General features: G+C 33.0%; 3 protein-coding genes and 1 long non-coding RNA gene across 4 annotated transcripts; 1 reads left to right on the top strand and 3 right to left on the bottom strand.

Annotated features, from left to right (window-relative positions):
• Positions 1–2,372: 2,372 nt before the first annotated feature.
• On the bottom strand, positions 2,373–4,692 carry LOC148167694 (uncharacterized). The gene is made up of 12 exons (XM_088046090.1): positions 4,662–4,692; positions 4,439–4,605; positions 4,171–4,376; positions 4,114–4,128; positions 3,973–4,059; positions 3,862–3,929; positions 3,473–3,808; positions 3,394–3,416; positions 2,740–3,299; positions 2,571–2,693; positions 2,502–2,540; positions 2,373–2,421 (listed from the first exon to the last, which is right to left on the bottom strand). Exons 1-12 carry the CDS (start codon positions 4,690–4,692, stop codon positions 2,373–2,375), a joined length of 1,704 nt encoding a protein of 567 aa, XP_087902216.1.
• Positions 4,693–11,883: 7,191 nt separating this feature from the next.
• LOC148167695 (uncharacterized) lies at positions 11,884–13,505 on the top strand. The gene is made up of 4 exons (XM_088046091.1): positions 11,884–12,031; positions 12,090–12,228; positions 12,280–12,333; positions 12,388–13,505. The coding sequence occupies exons 1-4, from the start codon at positions 11,884–11,886 to the stop codon at positions 13,397–13,399; spliced, it is 1,353 nt and encodes a 450-aa protein (XP_087902217.1). The 3' UTR covers positions 13,400–13,505.
• A 285-nt stretch (positions 13,506–13,790) lies between these two features.
• Positions 13,791–14,248, bottom strand: LOC148167696 (uncharacterized). Its single transcript, XR_015770760.1, has 2 exons — positions 14,199–14,248; positions 13,791–14,140 (listed from the first exon to the last, which is right to left on the bottom strand). It is a non-coding gene; the product is annotated as an uncharacterized LOC148167696 (long non-coding RNA).
• A 119-nt stretch (positions 14,249–14,367) lies between these two features.
• LOC148167697 (uncharacterized) lies at positions 14,368–15,859 on the bottom strand. Its single transcript, XM_088045939.1, has 4 exons — positions 15,646–15,859; positions 15,498–15,588; positions 15,277–15,455; positions 14,368–14,573 (listed from the first exon to the last, which is right to left on the bottom strand). The coding sequence occupies exons 1-4, from the start codon at positions 15,857–15,859 to the stop codon at positions 14,464–14,466; spliced, it is 594 nt and encodes a 197-aa protein (XP_087902065.1). The 3' UTR covers positions 14,368–14,463.
• Between the last annotated feature and the right edge of the window lie 3,910 nt (positions 15,860–19,769).

A 19,769-nucleotide genomic window follows, 5' to 3' on the forward strand; every position in this document is an offset into this window, starting at 1 on the left:
ACTTCATCTTTTTTGTCTTGTCTGGTTTAACTCTGGCTTTCTTAGCAGAAGGAATTTCTTCATTTGGATCATCAGGATCTACCAGAGTAGTTGCACTTCTTTTCATATCTCTTCCTCTCCCAGTCATGATGTCATCAGTCATGATTGTAGATTGTTTCTTTGGCAATTCAGATTTTTCTTTGAACGAGTCCGTTTATACTGTCAGCAATTAATAATAATTGCGGCGGCTTAGAGGTTAACTACCTTTGTACGTTGCACCGGGTTTTCGCAAGTGGCTTAGCTAGCACTCCAAAACGGAGGACTAGCAAAGTCAGCTTGTGGAAACGAGGTGACATGGGCAACGTACAAAGGGTAGACAGACGTGACACCACCTCATCGTTTTCCACTTTGCCCCTCTTTTAAAATTGGAAGAAAGAAAAGTGACATTTGAAAGAAAGAAAAGTGACATTTTCTTTCAAAAAGAAATAGTCTTAATTTTTTTGTTTACTAATTAACAATGATTTTTTTTTTCAATTGGTGATTACACTTAATAGGAAACTTACATATTAACTCTTTAAACAACTGTTTTCCATATGAAAGAAGTCGCAAATTAACTGTCAAAAACGTCTTTTCTTCGATTGTATATTAAACACGAACCATTTCAACATGAAATTTGTATGTAGAATTGATTAGCATTTGTTCTCGGTTTTTTCATTCATTTTGAACAGATGGCAGCATCTGCTAATTTATTATATAAAAATTCCACTCTGCCTCTACGTTTTACTTTGCCTCAACTTCCCCTACTCTGAAAGAAATGATAGATGATAGATACGTTTTAATCTATTAAAATAATTGTGATCCGACTATGAAATTAATGTTGTCTTTGAAACCACAAAGTTGTGAGAAAGGAAGAAAGGGTTTTTTCAAAAACCAAAACCGTATTTTCTGACAAGCTTACCATATTCATTACAAATCACCTACAATTCAGTCATCAGGATTATAAAGCATCGTTCTGTGCTGGATTTAAAAATCTTCAACCTTTCAAAAGATTAGATTTTTTACATGTAGAGATCCGATTTGTATTTATGTGGCTTCCGAGTTTCCTTCTATTTTCTGGGCTTTCGGTCGTTCCAGCATCTCTTGGAGGTGGAAATCTGTACAGGGTGGTGCGTGGTCGAGCGTGTTCTCTTTCTGTTTTATCATGAATACTGCTGTACTGTCGTAAAAAAATAAGAAATAGTGGAGGGACAGTTAAGTATGCAACTAACCAGTGGAATTGTTATTATTTTTTATGGTCCATATTTCCTAACTATAAAATTTTGTTCTTTCTAATTATTATAATTCTTGATTGCGTAAAAGGTGGACATACATTTAAATCTCACCGTTTCTAAAAAGTCCCAGCTTTCAAGCTAGCTGCGTGATTCTGTTGGCGCGCAGTCATAAGGACTAGGAGAAACAAAAATTCAACAGAATTTACCACCTTAAGAACTTGCCCTGGTTAGTTTTATTAATGGGTCTCAACTGACTCAAATATTGAAACAAAAAATTTTATAAGAATGATACAGTTTTTAGGATCTGATTGTTGTTTCTGAAAATGATGTCTAATTTTTTTTTCGGTTTTTGATTCTGAATTTGCTGCTCAAACACGTCGCAGATTCATAAAATTATTTTACACTTAGTGTCGTTGTGTAAATAGCTTTTTTTTATCATTCCTGTTGCCTTTATTTATCGTTGGAAAGACATTTGATGAAGGGATAAAAAGTCAATTTAGTTTACTAACAAAATCTTGTTTGTTCAAGATGCAATTTTATTCACCAAACATTAATTTTGAATAGATCATTTCACTTTCCTGAAAAATGCTGAAAAATGCTGCTTCAGTGAAATGCACCTTTTTTCAAAAGAGTACGTATCTCTTGAAGCCTTCAACAGTTTTCCATAAGATTTTAGCTTGCGCAATGTGAAAAATGTTTCGTTCTTTGTGTGAAATTAAAACATTCAAAATAATTGTAACTTACGTACTTTATTACATCATCAGCAAATGAACTTGAAACATCTATTATGCAGTGGCGGCTCGTGAAAATTTTTGTAGGGTGGGCAACTTTGATGAAGTCAACTTTTTATTGTCTATGTAAAATTTTTGTAGATATGTAAGTACACTATATTTCGTAAAATTAGTTTTTTTAATTAAGTTCAAAAATTAATCTTACACAAGTCATTTCAGTAAAAACGTATGACACTAAACTTCTTCCTATCACTAAAGATAAAGATGGTTCTATGTTGGTCGATATATTAAAATATTTTATAATCGTTCGGCAAGAAGACGAGAAGGTCTAGAACCTTATCTTGCCGAGAAAGGAATGGATATAGGTATTGTTGTTAGTAGAGAAAACGAGTTAGTAAGCAAAACGGAAAAAACTTATAAATACAAAAACAAAAATAAAACTAAGCTAAAAATAAACACAAAATAACGATATGAAGAAAAATAAAAATTAATTCTAAAAAAAATAAAACACAAAATAAACTCTAATAATAAAAATATAAACAACAAGATGGCTAACGGGCTTAATACTTTTCAGACAACAGGTTTATACCGTAAATCAATTCGGCGATTTTTTTGAAATGAGAAGTCATCTATAATTCGATCATAAAAAGTCCCTTCATTTTCTTGAAGATTCTTAACTAATTCTCTTTCAATGGCAATTTTTGACAAACAGCTTAAACGAGATTGTGACAGAATTTCTAACAAAATTTTTTATTCGCTTTAAAGCCGAAAAACTTCTTTCTGTAGATGCAGACGTTGACGATAAACACGAAGCCAAACAAAGTAATTTATAAATTTCAGGTAAATCATTTTGTGTGTTATTAGACTTGATGAACATGAAAATATCTGAGAAATGAAAATAAGCACCAAATATATTGGGGTCCAAATACCAGACTTTTAATTCATTCCGTAATTTGTTTGGATCAAACATTTTAGTATAGCTATCTAATAAAGAGTTAATCGAATTTTCTGGGAATGCTTGTGCAAAACTGTTAATTTTGTTTGTGTCTAATAAATCCTGAAACAACAAACATCCCATGTCTTTAAATCTAATTTCAAGTTGTTGAATTATTAAATCGATTATTTCGTTCAAAACCCGTCTGTAATATGTTTGAGAATCGCTAAAGCCGTCATGATCTCCTTTACGCTTTTTACTTGGTGGTCCCCCAATGTCACAAATTTTGTTATATATATCAAAAAAAAAACTTTCGCTTGTTCCAAATTTTGTTAGTGTGATGGTTAAATTTTTAATTCTCTTCTGACAATAGTGAATGTCATTCTGTTTTGATTGTAAAATGTCAAAAATTATTTCTGTTTGCTGAAAAATTGTACTAAATGTATTAAGTAAAAATAAAAATGTGAAATCAATTAACATTTTTTAAAGGCTGTAGCTTCTCTTATGGTTTCATGGTCCATCATAAACTCTTCTGATTCTAAAATTATTTCAAAAACTTGTATTAACTCGTTTCGATGCCCATCGAGTGTCAGAAACGTTGGGTAACCGCTTGGATCCTACTTTGTTTAAAATATTTGTTCTTTTTGTTGATTTTGAAAAAAATGCTGCAAGGCCATTAATATTTGCAAAAAAAATTCGACATTCCTTAATTTTACAAGAAGCATCTCGCAATATAAGATTTAATCGATGGGCATAACAATGAATGAATAGCGCTTGAGGAGCAATTTGTTTTACCTTGGCGTGTAAACCGTTTAATTCTCCCGACATTACTGAAGCTCCATCGTATGTTTGTCTAACTAATTTATTAGCAATATCAAATATTTCAAATTTTTCTATGAAAAGATTAAATAAATCAGTTGCTTTTCGACCCTCACATCAAAAAAACCCATATATCTTTCCACAATTTTACCGTCCTTAATATATCTAAAAATTATTGAAAGTTGAGATTGACATCTGACATCGGTTGTTTCATCCAACTGCCATGAAAAAAACGGACTTTTTTTTAATTTCGTGTGATATTATTTTCGAAATGATATTATTAATGCTTTCAATTAATTTATTTTGAATAGTTTTTGAGAGACCACTAAAAACTGTTGATTCATCCAAAATTTTTTAAAGTTAGTGTCATATTTTGAACGAAGTTGAATTAACTCTTTATAATTTCTTTGATTTAACGACTCTTGAGTTTCATCACGACCACGAAATCCTTGCTCCTGAGTTGCTAAGTACATATATGATTATATCAATTAAACGTTTAATTATATCTCGATTTTCTTTAACTTTTCCATTATGTTTCAAAATATTTTGTTTAAAACCAGAATCTAACGAAGTCTGAATATTACTTTTTCCGTACAGCTTAAATTTTAAAGAAGTGTGAATATGTTTCGCACACTGAGCGTGCTTTTTTAAAGAAAATGAAAGATGTTTCAAATCATCGTACCCGGTGCAGTCCCAAAGCAAACAATTCCAACAATTGTTTTATACCAATTTGTATTAAAAGATCTGTTGCCTGTTTTAGTTTTCGATGTTAAATTTTGCATTACTGGAGAGGGCTTTAGTTTAATAACAACTGATTTATCATCATAACTTAAGCTACTAAACGTCTTCTGCAGTAAAAAATCAACAATATCTTCATTATTAATTAAAATTTCTTGAACACTAATACCTGTCGTCAAGCCGTAATACCTGTCGATGTCGATGGAACTTCGCTTGCCATTTTGCACAAAGAGCACAATGAACAATTAGTAAAAATGTATGTAAATCAACCACAAGGTTAATTCAACCACCAACAAGAAGGAGCAAGATTTTTGTCCAGTAAGTACAATTTTCAAACATCTCCGATAATTCCCGATTAGGGCCTGCTCGATCAGCCGATTAAACCCGATTTGTTATCGTTTTTAAAAGTTCCTTTGACTTCGTGTTGCTGACGCATTGCTGACGGAATGAATTCTTTCAATTGAACGAATGCAATTAATTTAACTGAAGCGCACCGTATTTTGTTTTAAAAATTGAATTTTTGGGAGCAATTTACATTGAACCTGCTTATTTGCAGATTTATCATTGTCCAAAAGTAAATCAGTAAAATTAATTTCTAAAAGAAGTTCTCTGGACCTAGAAATGACTTATTTAAAATGCCTTCACAAATAATTTTAACATTTTACTTGTCATCTTTTTTTGTCATTTAAAAATCTTCAGATAAATGACAAAAGTAGTGTTCAAATAATTTGTGAAAGCCTTTTAAGTAAGTCTAGGCCCAGCGAAAAATTTTTAAAAAGCAGATTTAAAAAACATTATGACATAATATAAACCACGATGTTGGGCTAGCCCATCGAGAGCATATATCGCTGTATCAACGCATGTATATATCGCTGTATCAACACACGTTCTGAGTCGATGTACGTGTTTTCTTCACCATTAGACTGCAGACGTACGACGCAACTTGATTCGCGCAATTGGGCTAGCCCATAGCTTTGACTGAAACACAATTTCTGTGCTCCGAGCTCGAAACGATTGGTAATAAAATGCATTGTTTACAAATTCTTTTTTTCGTTCAATAAATAAAAATTAAATTTTTATTGTCGATAATAATAATAATTAAAGGTGTAAAATTTAGGGTGGGCTCAGCCCACCCTGCCCACTGCTACGAGCCGCCACTGCTATTATGTGTAATCGGGATCTATAATACTATCTATTATGTCATCATCAGTTTAGAATTAATTGATCAAGTATTGCAATTACTGGATAATTTTTAGAAGTGGGATTTTCAAAGTAAGACTTCAAATTTTCTATATTAAAATTGGCACTTAATTGGTTAACGTCCAATATTGTCAATACGTAATTTTTTTTGATGGACTGTTCTGATTTGTTTACCCTTTATTTATTATAATTGTGTTTATTGAAAATTAAATCAAACATTCATTATTGTAGAATTATTTATATATAAATGAGTTGAAACTTGATCAGTAACTTTAGCACATTTTTTTATTTGACAGTTTAGGTTGTCGGGCTTCTTTTCCTTTTCATTTAGCAGATGCAGTTGCTAGTGTAACGCACTCTAGGTGATTCGCTTTTCTAGCACCAGCCTTTTTCGACCACATTCATCAAAATATTTGTAAATGCGAGAACATCACCTGCATAAGGAGAAAATAATGGGAAAGGAATCGGTATTTCATCTAAATTCAGCAGCTGTTTCTCTAATTTATACTTTATGACCATATAAGGTAAACGATTCAAAAGAATCCTCGCACCTCTCAAATTGAGTAAATTGAGTGGTAGGTTGGCAAAAGTCATTTTAAGCCACAATTTTGCAATGCTATTAAAGTATTCTGTGGCAATTCCGTTTTTGTTTCATGAATTTTAAGGCATTTATGACATATCGGCAAGTGATTGCGAGTTTTTTTTGTCTATTGTACATGCGACATAAGCAGTCGCAATGTCTTAAGACCTTCGCTTAATCCGCTAAAAAAGCATTGGGACTTTTGAAAATTTACTTCGACAAAGCTTTTTAGCGTGTCTAAGAAGCCAACTGTTTCAATTCAATTCAATTTTTACTCTTCTGTTTCTCCTTGTCCGTTTTTCTTTTCATGGAAACTTGCGTTTTGTTGAGACGCTGGCCAACATGGTTTTGTATTTTGAATGCCGCCTTACAGCTTGGAGTTTTAATTTAGCATTAATATTTTTTGTATGTTTTCCTGCCAATATACTATTAATATTATTAATATAAATTTATATAAAAAACTTACAAAAACTTTTACTATAATATAATTATTTAATCTCCACACATATTCAAGACTAATACAATCTACGTTTCGAATTCTTCATCAGTGTCATAATATATTTCACTTCGCACTGCAGAAGTATAATCTATCTAATACATAATTTGGCACTCCTCTTCACCCCTACAACTTCTTAGTCCCTCATCACATATAATTAAATTACAATGATAGCACTGATAACGAGTTGGTCCGACTGAATGGATATGATAAAACGTCAACCAATTTTTTTGTTGAAGCTTAATGCACCGTTTACAGATCAAATCTTCTTCTTCATCTTCCCAATCAAAGAAATATATGTATATTAACACAAATGACGGTCTAACAAAGTATTGCAAAAAATTACAAAATTATCTCATTAATTTGTTATTGACGATTACCAAATGGCGTATCTCTAACAACAAAATGGCGGAATCCCGTAGGCTGAGGTCAGAAAATGTAAATCCGGGACGTCCAGTAGGAACACTTCTGCCTGGGTAGACACCTCTGGATCGGGACTGCCAAACCCGAACTTCCAAGGAAAGACCAAACGGGAAGAAGAAGGAAAACCACAAAAGAAGCCTGTGATGGAGGAAAATCCCTATTAGTATGGGGACGCCAGAAATATCGTAAATTCTCAATAGTCACCTGTGATGGAGGGCGACTTAAATGAGGGTGAGATTGGTGGTAACTACTAATCCGACCAAGTCGTAGGATTGGATTTATCCCTCTCCATCCAAAAATTTGGGTTGCTGATCACGTCGATTAGGAATCCCTTTTCAAAAATCCAGAACACTCAAGGATGATTCCCAAAATTTAAGATTCTTGCACCCGTTTACACATTAACCCACACCGAAACCAAAATGACTCAACATCTTATATAAAAAAGGTGTAAAATCTGAAACGTATTAAATCACATACTGGCGTTAGTCCCGTTAGTTTCCCAGTTAAATATTTCAGTTAGATCTTGTTAAGAACCCAATGTTATTTATGTTTACTTTTTATCCGGTTTTGTTACATGCATGCCAGCTTATAGCATAATTTATTCTAAAACTTTATTGCATAATTTACTTTCTAAACTTATTTGCTAACTTAAACTAACTATACTAGGTACAGGTGAGCTCTGAAACGAAGAACAAAATACATTAATGACAGGAAAATTGTTGACGAAAACGACGTCTCATGAAGCCGGTCCTGGAGTCAAAGTCCTGTCCTCCACCTAGATGTTGGCTTCTCTCTGTAACATTCAGAACATTAAAAACTCCTAGAAAAGGAATCTAGTATAAATAAAATGAAACTTGCTTGCTGGCCGGGGCGTTGAATCCTCGCACTCTTGAAAATGTCCTAGAAGTCAAAATCCTGTAGAATTCATATTACGTTATACATATTTGTGTTAGTCCCGTATTAACAATTTTCCAGAATGTTAGTTCCCAACAGTTAGATCTGGTTATAAGATTCCAATTTTACCAAATATTATTTGCGCACCTACCACATTTTGTTACTTCTAAACTTATTATATAACTTACTTGCTAAACTTAACAGCTAACCTACTTGCTAACTTAACTAACTATACTAGGTATAGGCGAGCTCTGAGATTAAGAAATTAATTAAAAGATAGAAGAATCACTGATGAAAGTGGAACTGAAATTTCCTTGAAGTTGTTGTCATCCTCACCAGAACACATCTAAAACAAACAGAAATAATTCAAATGAGTCAAGAAGTGAGTTCATCCAGTTCTAAATGGAGTTGAACGCTAGCACCCGCGTCGTCCTGTCATCCTCATCGAACTCTGCTACAATCCTAAACATTCAAAACATTAAAAACTTCTTTACATGCCCCTGAAACACAAAGAAATGAGTTAAAATAAACAAGAGGTTTGTTGAGGACGATGGAGTTGAGTCGAAGATGTTCCTTGAAGTCCTTCACTTTGAACTCTGCTGCAATCTAAAACATAAATAACATTAAAAACTTCTTAACGATTCCTGAAAGAAAGAGAAATGAATTAGAGCGTTGCGACGTTGAGTGCTAGCACCACTGAAGAAGTCTAGGCCTGTTCCATCCACTTCGAAGTCTGCTATAATCTAAAACAATAAAAACATTATTAATCTAACGCTTCCTTGCCATCCATCCATATTGTTGCATGAGCGCTCTATCCATCAAGTTCCTGAAAGTAATCTGAACAAAAGCAATATTGTTTAAACTATTAAACGAAAAGTTCAGAGAAACTAATACGAAATGGAAATGTCTAAATTGAAACGGTTCCAAGTAAATTATCTGTTAGTAACACCCTGCAACTATTCAATTTCAAAAGCGCGAAATTAAAAAGACATAAACCCGACATTTCCTGAAAATTACTGTATCTATCCACTAGAGAAGTTAAGTTAAAGCTATATCAACTAAGCTGCGCGTTGAATTACACTTAAGCACGTCTTACTTTAGACAAGAAGTAGAATTTTAAAACTCATGAATGAAAAGTTTCGCGAAATATTTCTGCCCCGCGTGGTTCTCAAATAAACTCAATTCAAAGTCTAAAACGGCACAATTTCACTTCACATGCACAAACACATCCGACTCCGCCAAGTCGCAGCGCTCAACTAATTAAACAAAGGAATAAAATCATTACGAAACCTCGGTAAAAACTGCCCTTCGCGTTTATTCGTCGGTGAATTAAGACCGCTGTTGTCTTATTTATAGTTGTCGAACAAATTTCGACTAATGTGAGACGACAAATCGAAATTCGACTGTAACTTGCATAATAGTTAGCTGTGTTGTTGGTTACCTGCTTTACATGCAATTTTTGTGAAGGTAAATATTTGGCCGACTTTAAACGAATTTTTTTTATTCTATATCTTAATCTGTTTACACTATGCGTCATTTAGCAAACTCAATATTCTAGAAGTGTTTTTTGTCGTTACAAGTTTTTTATATGCAACCAGTAATACAATACTGTACAGTGAGTTATCTAAAATATTATCTGTCAAGTTTTCCGACTATTTTCGGTGGTTTATTTCAACTTAGAGCAAAACATAACACTTGAGAATTGCGGGTTGCCTAAAAAATTCCAATGTGGCTGGTGAGTAGGAACATCATGGCGGGTACTTTCCACCATCTAGGTTATTTAGTTAAAGTCAGTGACGGGATCTTACTTCTGACCCCAGTTGTCACGTTGGCCGAAAATTCAAACAATCAGGGTAGCGCATCAGTGGCGGCTTTTGAGCGCGTTTTCACTGCGCATCCATCGCTCTCGTCATCGTAAAACGCCCAAGCTCTATATAGTTGCTAAGTTTTTTCTGTACGTCATTAGAAAATGTTTTTTTTTTGGTCTAAGGGAACTTTCAACGAAGTTGCAGGAGCTGCAAGATCTAGAGCTACACAAGCTTCTTTAACATTTCTTTCGAGGGTCGTACAGAATATGTTTTCGCCGCCAATTTATACCCCATTTTTTCTTTAACGACCGCATTTTTCATAATTGTTTCACTCCAATTAAGTTTTAAGAATTGTAGTGTCTTCAATAAATAATTTGAATTATAGTGAATCGTTTTCCAGTGCTTCTTAAAATCTTTATCTTCTTTAAATAGATGTAATCATCAGTATCGACTATGAAATTAATGTAGTTCTCAGGTTTTTGAGACCACAAAGTTGTCTCTGCTCTTTCGAAGGAAGAGTCCAGAGTCCAGAGAGTAGAATTGTTATTATTTTTCAAAGTATTGCCAAATCACCAGAGCTCTATAGAATTTGGTTCTTTCCAATTAATATAATTTTAGATTAAGTAAAATGTAGAATAAAAGCATTTAAAGTTTACGGTTTCTAAAAAGTCCAAGCTTTCAAGCTAGCTGCGTCATTGTGTTGGCGCAGTTACAAGGACAAAAGCAACCTTAAATATTAAATACACAAAAATTATTTCGTACTTCTGATTAGCTTCAAAGAAATTTTCTAACTTGACTACAATCGGTTATACCGACAACTAGCACGATATAAAGATTTCTAAGATATGATACTCAGGCAACCCGAACGCGTCCATCTCGCGCAGTGACGTCACTCGGAGAGTAGCAGGAGTGCGTTCAGGAATAAGCGATGAAGGAGAGGTGTTCCCGAGTAATGGTGATATGACGTCATCACTCAGGTGATACTATGGTGATGTTCATTTGTGAACGACTTACGGTGATGTATTCATCTGCAGCTGCTGTCATCTTAATATCTCAAATACCTCAAAACTGCAAGTGATACGTTGTGAATACCAGAGATGCGCACAATGTTTTGAATTCGATGGCGTAAGCCAGATGTAGAAATATACTCAACAATGGATCTGTTATCAGTTTCAGTATCAGTGTGTATGGCCAGTGATTTTATTTTCAATATAAACAGTGAAAGCGATAGTGGTAGTAGTAGTGAGGAGGAAGTTGTTACTGCGATTGTTGTAATGAAAAGAAAATTTAAAAGAAAGCCATCAAGAATTAATAATTACATACATACTGTTACTCAGTATTCGTCCAAAGAATTTCAACAACATTTTCGTATCACCTTCGAAGCTTATGAAAACTTAATTGCACTTGTGGGTCCAGAGTTACAAAGAAAGGGGGAAAGGGGCAGGTACACTGTAGACATAGACAAACAACTCTTATCTGTTATATGGTTGCTTGCGACACCAGATTCCTTCAGGTAATTGAAATAAACATTATAATTTGGGTGATTTAGTAGAAACCACTCCATAGGTCCGTGGGTGATCGTTTTGATATGGTTAAATCATCATTATCGGTATGCTTTATGAGAGTAGTGAAAGCATTATGCAATGCAGCACCACGGATTGTAAAATGGCCAACAGGACGCCACGCCATTGAAACTAAAGAAAAATTCCAAAGAATGGGAGGTTTACGCAATGTACTTGGCTGTGTGGATGGTACATTTGTAGACATTAAGGCCCCTAAAGAAGATCCCCAGTCTTATATTACTCGTAAAAGTCGATACTCAATGACTTTACAAGCTATATGTGACGCACAACTAAAATTTACAGATGTGTTTGTGGGCTTTCCAGGATCTGTAAACGACAATAGAATTTTCAGGAACTCAGACATCTATTTACACATGCAAAATCATTTGCTTGACTACTTTCCAGAAGAGGAGTACATATTGGGTGATAAAGCATACCCTATATTATCATGGTGCATGCCTACAAATTTCCAAATCCCGATAATAAAATACTACGATTGAAGTGGATTCATGCGTTGAAAATGGGAAAAGCAGTATCACCATACATGCGAGTATGCAGCAAACATTTTCAAGATCAAGATTTTTTCTTTAATCGACGTAAGTTGGTATAAATTAATCTAACCTAACTTTAACCCATAAATAATAATGATTACAGGCCATGTAAATAAAAATTACCGACTAAAAGCAAATGTTGTGCCTTCACAAAATCTTCCAAAGGGTTTGCATGACAAAGAAGTAAACGAAGAAAAGTCTTTGCAAAGACAACAAAGAATTGCAAATCGACACAAATTAATGTAAGCATAGGTTTTAGGTGAAACTGCTTTATTATTATTTTTTCAATGCAGAGATGCGAGTAGGAATGTCGTGCAAATCGTAGAGGATACACCACTTGTTGAGAGGTAGTTAAAAAGTAAAGTCAAATAGTTTTGTTTCTAACCTATATTTCATTTTAGTGTTAACACTACTGAATTGGACGCTGCAGAGGCGTTAATTTTTTTGGGACATTCAAATCCCATCAGTTTTTCAAACAGAGAAGCTAAAGAATTTGAAGATAAATGTATTCAAGTAAATACATATGAAGAGTTGAAAGACTTTGATTTGTTTGACATTATAAATACGGATTATAAACTACGAATTTTGACGGGAATTCAAAATTTTGCTTTGTTAAATGTTTTTGTGAATGCGTTAATGCCAACATTGCATATGAAGTCAAAATTATGTATGAAAAAAATTGTGTTACTCTCTTTAATGCGCCTCAAGTTAGATATACCACTTACATGTTTAAGTATTTTGTTTGGTGTCAGCCACACAACAGCTCAAAGCTATTTTCAGCATGTTATAAAAAAATTTGCTTTTTTATTGAAAAGTTTCATCCGGTTTCCTACTATAGAAGAAATTCAATGTAATATGCCACTTTGTTTTAAAAACTTCACAAATACAAGAATTGTTCTTGATTGTACGGAAATTGAAGTTGAAAAATGTAAGTGCCTAAAATGTAGGATTAGAATGTATTCATTTTACAAAAGTAAACATACTGTAAAGTTTTTAATAGGTGTAGCCCCGTCTGGAACTGTAACGTTTTTAAGCAAACCATATGGTGGTAGGGCTTCGGACAAAGCCATATTCAATAAGGAAAATATAATTTCAAAATTTTCTGCAGGTGATGCTACAATGGTCGACAAAGGATTCTTAATCGACAATGAATGTGCTAAAAAAGGCATTGAACTTATTCGTCCGCCTTTTTTAAAGAAAGAAAAACAATTAACAAAGGCGCAAGCCCAAAACACCGCAGAAATAGCTAGAGCCCGAGTACACGTAGAACGCGCCATACAAAGAATAAAAACGTTTAAAGTCTGTCGAAATATACTGCCATTTAAATTATTGAAGAATATTAATGATATTGTTATTATTATTGTTGCTTTAACAAACTTGTCAAGTCCAATTTTATCTACGGATAAATTTTAATCTTATAATACTCCCTCTGTTCAGAAAGGGGGAGTAAATCATGCTCAAATTTAAGCTAAATCCATGTTGTATATGTAATCAGTGCCATGACCTCATGAGGCTGTAAACGATAAATTGTATTGTTTTGAGAATTTAATAACAAACTTAAAGATGTGATATTTATTTATTTCATTGTAGGTTTACATAATACATGTAACATTTTCTCAAAAAATATTGAATTTAGTTTCTTCACTAGATTTTGACAAAACATTTCATCTCGATCTACATTCAGAAGATGAAATGTTTTGTCAAAACTACTATATATAACAAAATCACAACCTTCTAGGTTTAACACTGCCATAGAAAGTTGCACTTGGGCCATATAACTCTAAAATCTCTTTCTAAAATCGTTTTCGTCGAATCTAACAAAATAATTTTAACAAAGAAGGCTTGTACAGTACGTTGACTTACCGATAACCGGACACTTTATTTCTAATAATCGAATTGGTTGTCCATGTACGAGTACTATCCCATCAGGAGAAACAGCCAACCAAGGATTATGTTTGGAGACTACCAACCCACACTCAATGACCACCTCATTGCTTGGGAGGCAAGTCTGGTAAGCCTCACGGGCAAATTTTTCTTGCTCATTGCCGTATCGTGTAGCAAAGTTTCCTGTAAACGACTTTGGATAAAAATACTTCCTAGATTTCATGTCCCATTCTTCTTTGGCGTACGTAAATAAATTGTAACACCTTGAGCCTACAACCCCATATTCTTATTTACAAACAAAAACATAAGTAAATATTTAGCTACAAACCAGTTATTCTAAATTGGCGTTCTTTGTGCCAAATTGCTTTGCTCAGGCAAGTTTATTTTACAAACTTCGAAGGTGTCACAGGGATACAATTTGTTGAACGTATCAAAACAACATCCTTTCAAATTTAAATTGGACTGGGACACCCATTCGGTTAATTTGCTTCGCTCGGCATTATGGCAAATAGATCTGATCAAGTCATCCCTGCAAAAAAAAACACAGCAGCAAAAACTTTTAAATAAAAAAGTGTTTATATCATAATCAATTGCTAAGGCGTGATGATGCCGTTTATAAAAATTATTTGATACAACCTGGCTTGGTGTTTAGCAATGTCAACTGTCTCCTTGGCAAGCAATGCAGCTCCTGAATGTGGAACAGCTTTAACAAAATATAATTATTGATTTTAATTTTTAAGATCTACATACAGTATGTCCCCGGATTGAGTTCACAATAGGAAAAAAAACGTTATTTTTCATTTTACAAAAAAATGACAAAGGAATAATATTTTTTGCATAATTTAAAATAAATAAATCTTTAATTAAAACTTTAATATTATCAAGCTGTGTTCTTAAAATCGGAAAAAACAAAAAATAACAAAAACTTTTTATTTTTTAATTTTGCAAAAAATGTCAAAGGAATGAAATTTGTTCCTTAACTCAAACCAATTTCCACTATTTAATTGACCCACTACCTGTTTTAGCACATAGTTCAATTCTAACTCGTAATTCTTTAAGACTGTTTCGAATTTTCTCAATTATTTTTAAGGATGCAATTGCATTTTTTTTCGAATTTTTTAATGCTTACACATTATTGGGTAAATTTTTCTTTGATCTTAAACACATTATTTGATATTGTAAATCCACAGCCTGCTATTATTTAAATACGATTACAAAATTTAATAAATAAAAATAATGAAAAAATTAATTGGAAGAGTAGAAACTAATAATTTTGAAATTTTAATTGCAGATTTATCCGTTTTGAAATAAGCAAAAAATGTTATTCCTTTGTCAGTTTTTTGTAAAATGGAAAATAAACTTTTTTTCCCTCTTGTGAACTCAATCCGGGGACATACTGTATATACCTTCAAAACACTTTTGTTGAAACTCGTCCAGAGACGATTCTGTCATTTCACATTGAGTGGTAGCTTTTGGGACATGACAGAATTCGTCTAGTGGAACGAGTTTAACAAGCTCTTCCCTCTTTCTTTTGCCCCAAACCTGGGGCAGGTCAGTACAACTTAAGGTGTCTAGATTTACAGCACTGAAAAAATAATGCAATAGTTGATAATTTTAATCAACTTACTTGTAAACATATAGCAAAGTGGCAACAATATGTTTACACTTTGCCCCAGCTCCTGCCTTGCAGCTGCAGTAGCACGTCCACTGTTTGTAATCTGGTAGAACATATTATGTATTTGTTATAAATGTAGTTTTTGCGATTTTTTATTCACCTGAGTAATCGCCAAATCGAATTTCAATTTTATGGGGCACAGCACTGATTTTTGAGGTTAAACATCGCGCATGAACGCTTTGCCCCACAAAATTGCAGTTCCCAATGAAACCGGCTAAATAAAGTTTTTCGCCTTCTTCTAGGGGCCGTGTTTTGGTAACACAAACTTGTCCATCACTCACGTAACTACAAATATTACTAATCGAAATCAACATACTTATACCTAGTTATTTACAAAAAAAAAAAACACGAAATAGTCACAAATACACAACAACTAAACACTACAATAATCCTATTCTACAGTTCAACACAAAAATAGCCATAAACAGTCACTACATACACTTTATAAACCACGTACAAACTATCCACCACTATCCACTTATCCCTCAAATGTAGTTTAGAAAATTTTCCGCAACGCGGCGCCACTATATCTCGTTCTGCCGAATTGCCATTGTACGGTGCTTAAAAGCAGGAATAAAAGAGTTATATTCATGTTATTAAATAATATTATTAAAAACAATGTTTTACGCAACATCGATTTAATTAAGGAACAAGTTAAAATTTGTTTTCCATTTTAATGCTGAATGAAGGCAGTTAAAACAAATGAAGGTTTATAGATTTACGGATCAGGACAGGTTAAATAATTGCCGCTTATGAATATTTTGTTGAAATGAGGTAATACTTCATTAAAGATACGAACGTAGATTTGTCAGTTTAGAATAATAAAATGACTAATCAAGGGTGTGATTTTTTCAGATGTAGAAATAAAATGTTTTGGTTTTGAAGTAATTATAAGAAATTGGTAAGCCATGCTGTACTTCTTTACCCTCTTTTCAAAGATCATAAAAAATCAATAAATTAAATTTGAAAAAAAGTTTTATCAAGTCAGAAAAAAGAAATAAGAAGCTACAAAAACAAACTTAATTCAAAATTAATTAATAATTTTCACAAATTGCCTCCTCCTTTTTATCTTATCTCTTCTTTCTTTTAAAACTGAAATTGATTTTTTAATTCTAAAATTTTTAAAGTTTTTCATTTTCGCTTTTAAGTAAATATACTTTTGCTGTCAAGTCATTTTCGAAGTCTGTGTTCACGCTATCGAAACAAAAAGTAAAGTTTATTTGATTATTTGACAACATGCAAAAACATGCAAACAGAAAAATGTTTTCTGAGAAAAAACTGATTTTCCTTATTAGATGAAAATGTTAATTTACCCGATAGATTTTGAACTTGAAGGCACATTGTCAACAAACGTTGCCGTCGTGTTATCGTCGATCTTAAGTTCCCTATAAAAAATTGATTAAAGTAAACAGAAAAAACAATAAAGAATACTACCAAAGAAGAATTGTTTGATTAATTACTACTTTTCAACAAATAATGGCCTCATATTTTGCATAAATAAAAAGAAATTAAAGTAATGTAAGAAAATTATTAGCGATGAGTTACCAACTTACTACGTTTCAATTATGTTTTTCACAAATTTGGCTTGATCTTTTTTGCACGCTCTTTTTTCCCGTGCTGTTGAAGGTTTGCCTGATTTTCCTTTAGGAAGAAATAAAGAAGGAACAGCTTCGTCTTTTAATTTTCTTCACTTCTTTGGTAAATAATTTAACAGTTCGTATTTTAAGTTTCTTTCATAGTCCTATGCACAGAAATGTTTTGAACATATTCTGGGATTTTCTACATTAAAAGAATCAGACCGCCAACACGAAATCACCCACAATTGTCGTCACACTGTCTTTGGGAAATCTAAAAAATTTGATGTCTACTCTACTCTACTCTCCGAGTGACGTCACTCCCCACTCCATAGATGCGCAATATCACATACCTTAAATTTCATTAAACCATGGACAATTAGTGGAGGTGTATCTTTAAAGAGTTTTATGATCTTGCTTTATTATTTTAGTAGTCTTTATTTATTTATCGTTGGAAAGACGTTTAATGAAGGGGGAAAAAGCCAATGCAGTTAATTTGGCAATAAAAAAGCTTTAAAATTATGTAATGTATATTTTATTATATAGTTTTATTGTATAGCTTTATTATATAGGTTATTATATAGCTTTATTCTTAAATAAATCTTTGAAGCTTTAAAATTATATAATATATATTTTATTCATTTTGTAGCTAGTAGAGTTTAAAAAAATATCAGGGCTATCATTTTCGTCAGAGAAGCGAATTTTTTTTCCTCGAAAAAAATCATATAAATTAAAAAATATTTTTTATGGGGGCTATATATAAAATTTAAACAAGTTTTTTCGTGTAATACAAGAAAAATATCATATGAATTACAAAACAACATGAACTTATCAATTACTTATATTTTCTGTGGGGGCGATTTTTTTTCCTCAACTGTATATAACAAATTGAAACCCACTGGGGTACAATTGAGGGTTGACAAAAACACAAATTAGAATTGTCAAAAATTAGAAAAAAAAGAATAATTGAAAACATTCTTCCTTCACGTTTTGGAAAATAGTATATTATGAAACGCGTTTCATAATGAACATTTTGCCGCACGCACGTTTTTAGGACACGACGAGCGCAGCGAGGAGTGTCATAAAATAGTAAGTGCGGCAAAATGCATTATGAACAAGTATCATACGCTATTTTTTCTATTTCGCCTTATTTTAAACGAAAAAACTTGATTTCGAAATCTAAGGAATTTTAAGGTAGTTGGCAATTGCGAAATGTTCAGGGAAAAAATCAGAGTAGCCAAATCTAATTTCAGTCAGTTTGACAGATGTGACGTTTTGAGGTTACCGGAGCGCAAGAGAGCCAAGAGAGCGAAGATGTTGATCATGATCATGATGGTTCTCTTGCATCCAAAGACAACAAGAACGTGCAACAAGAAATAATAGTGTATTGATCGATTTATCATGGTTTTTTAAAACCAAAATCTAAATTGTCAACGTTGACGGTAGGGTGACGGTTTGTCTACTGCAAACCTAAGAAAAATATAAGTTCCTGGAAATATTGGCACGAGATTGGTCCATTACGATACCGAAATACGCTCAAACGCGTATCGAAATATCTTCATTATGAACGCGAAATAGAAAAATGATGTTTCATGTTCGATACAATTGCTTCAAAATTGGGACTCTTTGATGTAAGAGCGATTTGAATACAGTCTTCGGCGTTTAATCGATTTCTGTTCTTCGTTTTTATGTTCCTAGAGTGGAAAAGCCTTGTTCGCACAAATATGTTGTTCCAAATTTGATTATTATTGATTATTAATTGATGGTCATTTTCCACTCGTCAAATGGACCTTTTTTGCTTAGCAAATGACACGTGTCTTTTTCATTTCATGAGCTTTCTCTCTTCTGAAACGAGCGGCAGATGTGTGTTTTTGAATCATTTCGTCTAATGCTTCATTTTTCAAAAAACCCGTTAATGGGCGTTTCCAAGTCTTTAGATGCTTTCTTCTAAAGTTTCCTGTGAACTGGATATTCATTAGAATAATGTCCTGTTCCTTCACTTCTGGATTCTCCTTAATTAATCCACGAAACTGGACTTGCATTCTCGGCACTCTACAGAGATTTTAATAAACCAAGAGTTTCCATTTGTTAAACAATTTTTTTTAAATGTTAATACACAAGACAACTTTGTTTTTTCATAAAATTTTTTGAAAATGAAATGGGTTGTCCAGGTTTTCTGCTTGAGAACGACGAAGAGGAAGATTAATCTTTTTATTGCATTTTCTTCGGATTTAAATATTTGTGATATTTTTTTGTCGTGCATGTTAAATTAAATGAGAAATGTTCTTCGTCTTCTTCATTATTATCACTTTCAAAATCCTTTTCGTTTTTATATGGTTCTATTAAAGTGTTAAGCAATGGTGAATTTCAAAACAAAAATTGACTTAGTTTCATAGTATTCGAGAAAGGATAAAAAATTAACAACCAATCCCAAAAGCTTATTCTAGAAGGGGAGTAAAAGGCCATTCCAATTTCCTAGGCAACGAGAGTGTGTCCATCCCATCTTCCTTCGGCCCACAAGTGCTATCGCTTCTGTTTTTTCCTTTGCTAGCGTGAGATTCTTGTCCTTGATCCACCCGCTAATCATTTCCAATGCTTTGTTAAGCCTATCGCCAAGTTCACTTTGGTAGCTCTTAATTACCTCTATTAA

This window comes from Gnatocerus cornutus, chromosome 9, assembly GCF_029298725.1.
Source record: "Gnatocerus cornutus isolate USDA-ARS CGAHR chromosome 9, icGnaCorn1.1, whole genome shotgun sequence".
Classification (NCBI taxonomy): domain Eukaryota; kingdom Metazoa; phylum Arthropoda; class Insecta; order Coleoptera; family Tenebrionidae; genus Gnatocerus; species Gnatocerus cornutus.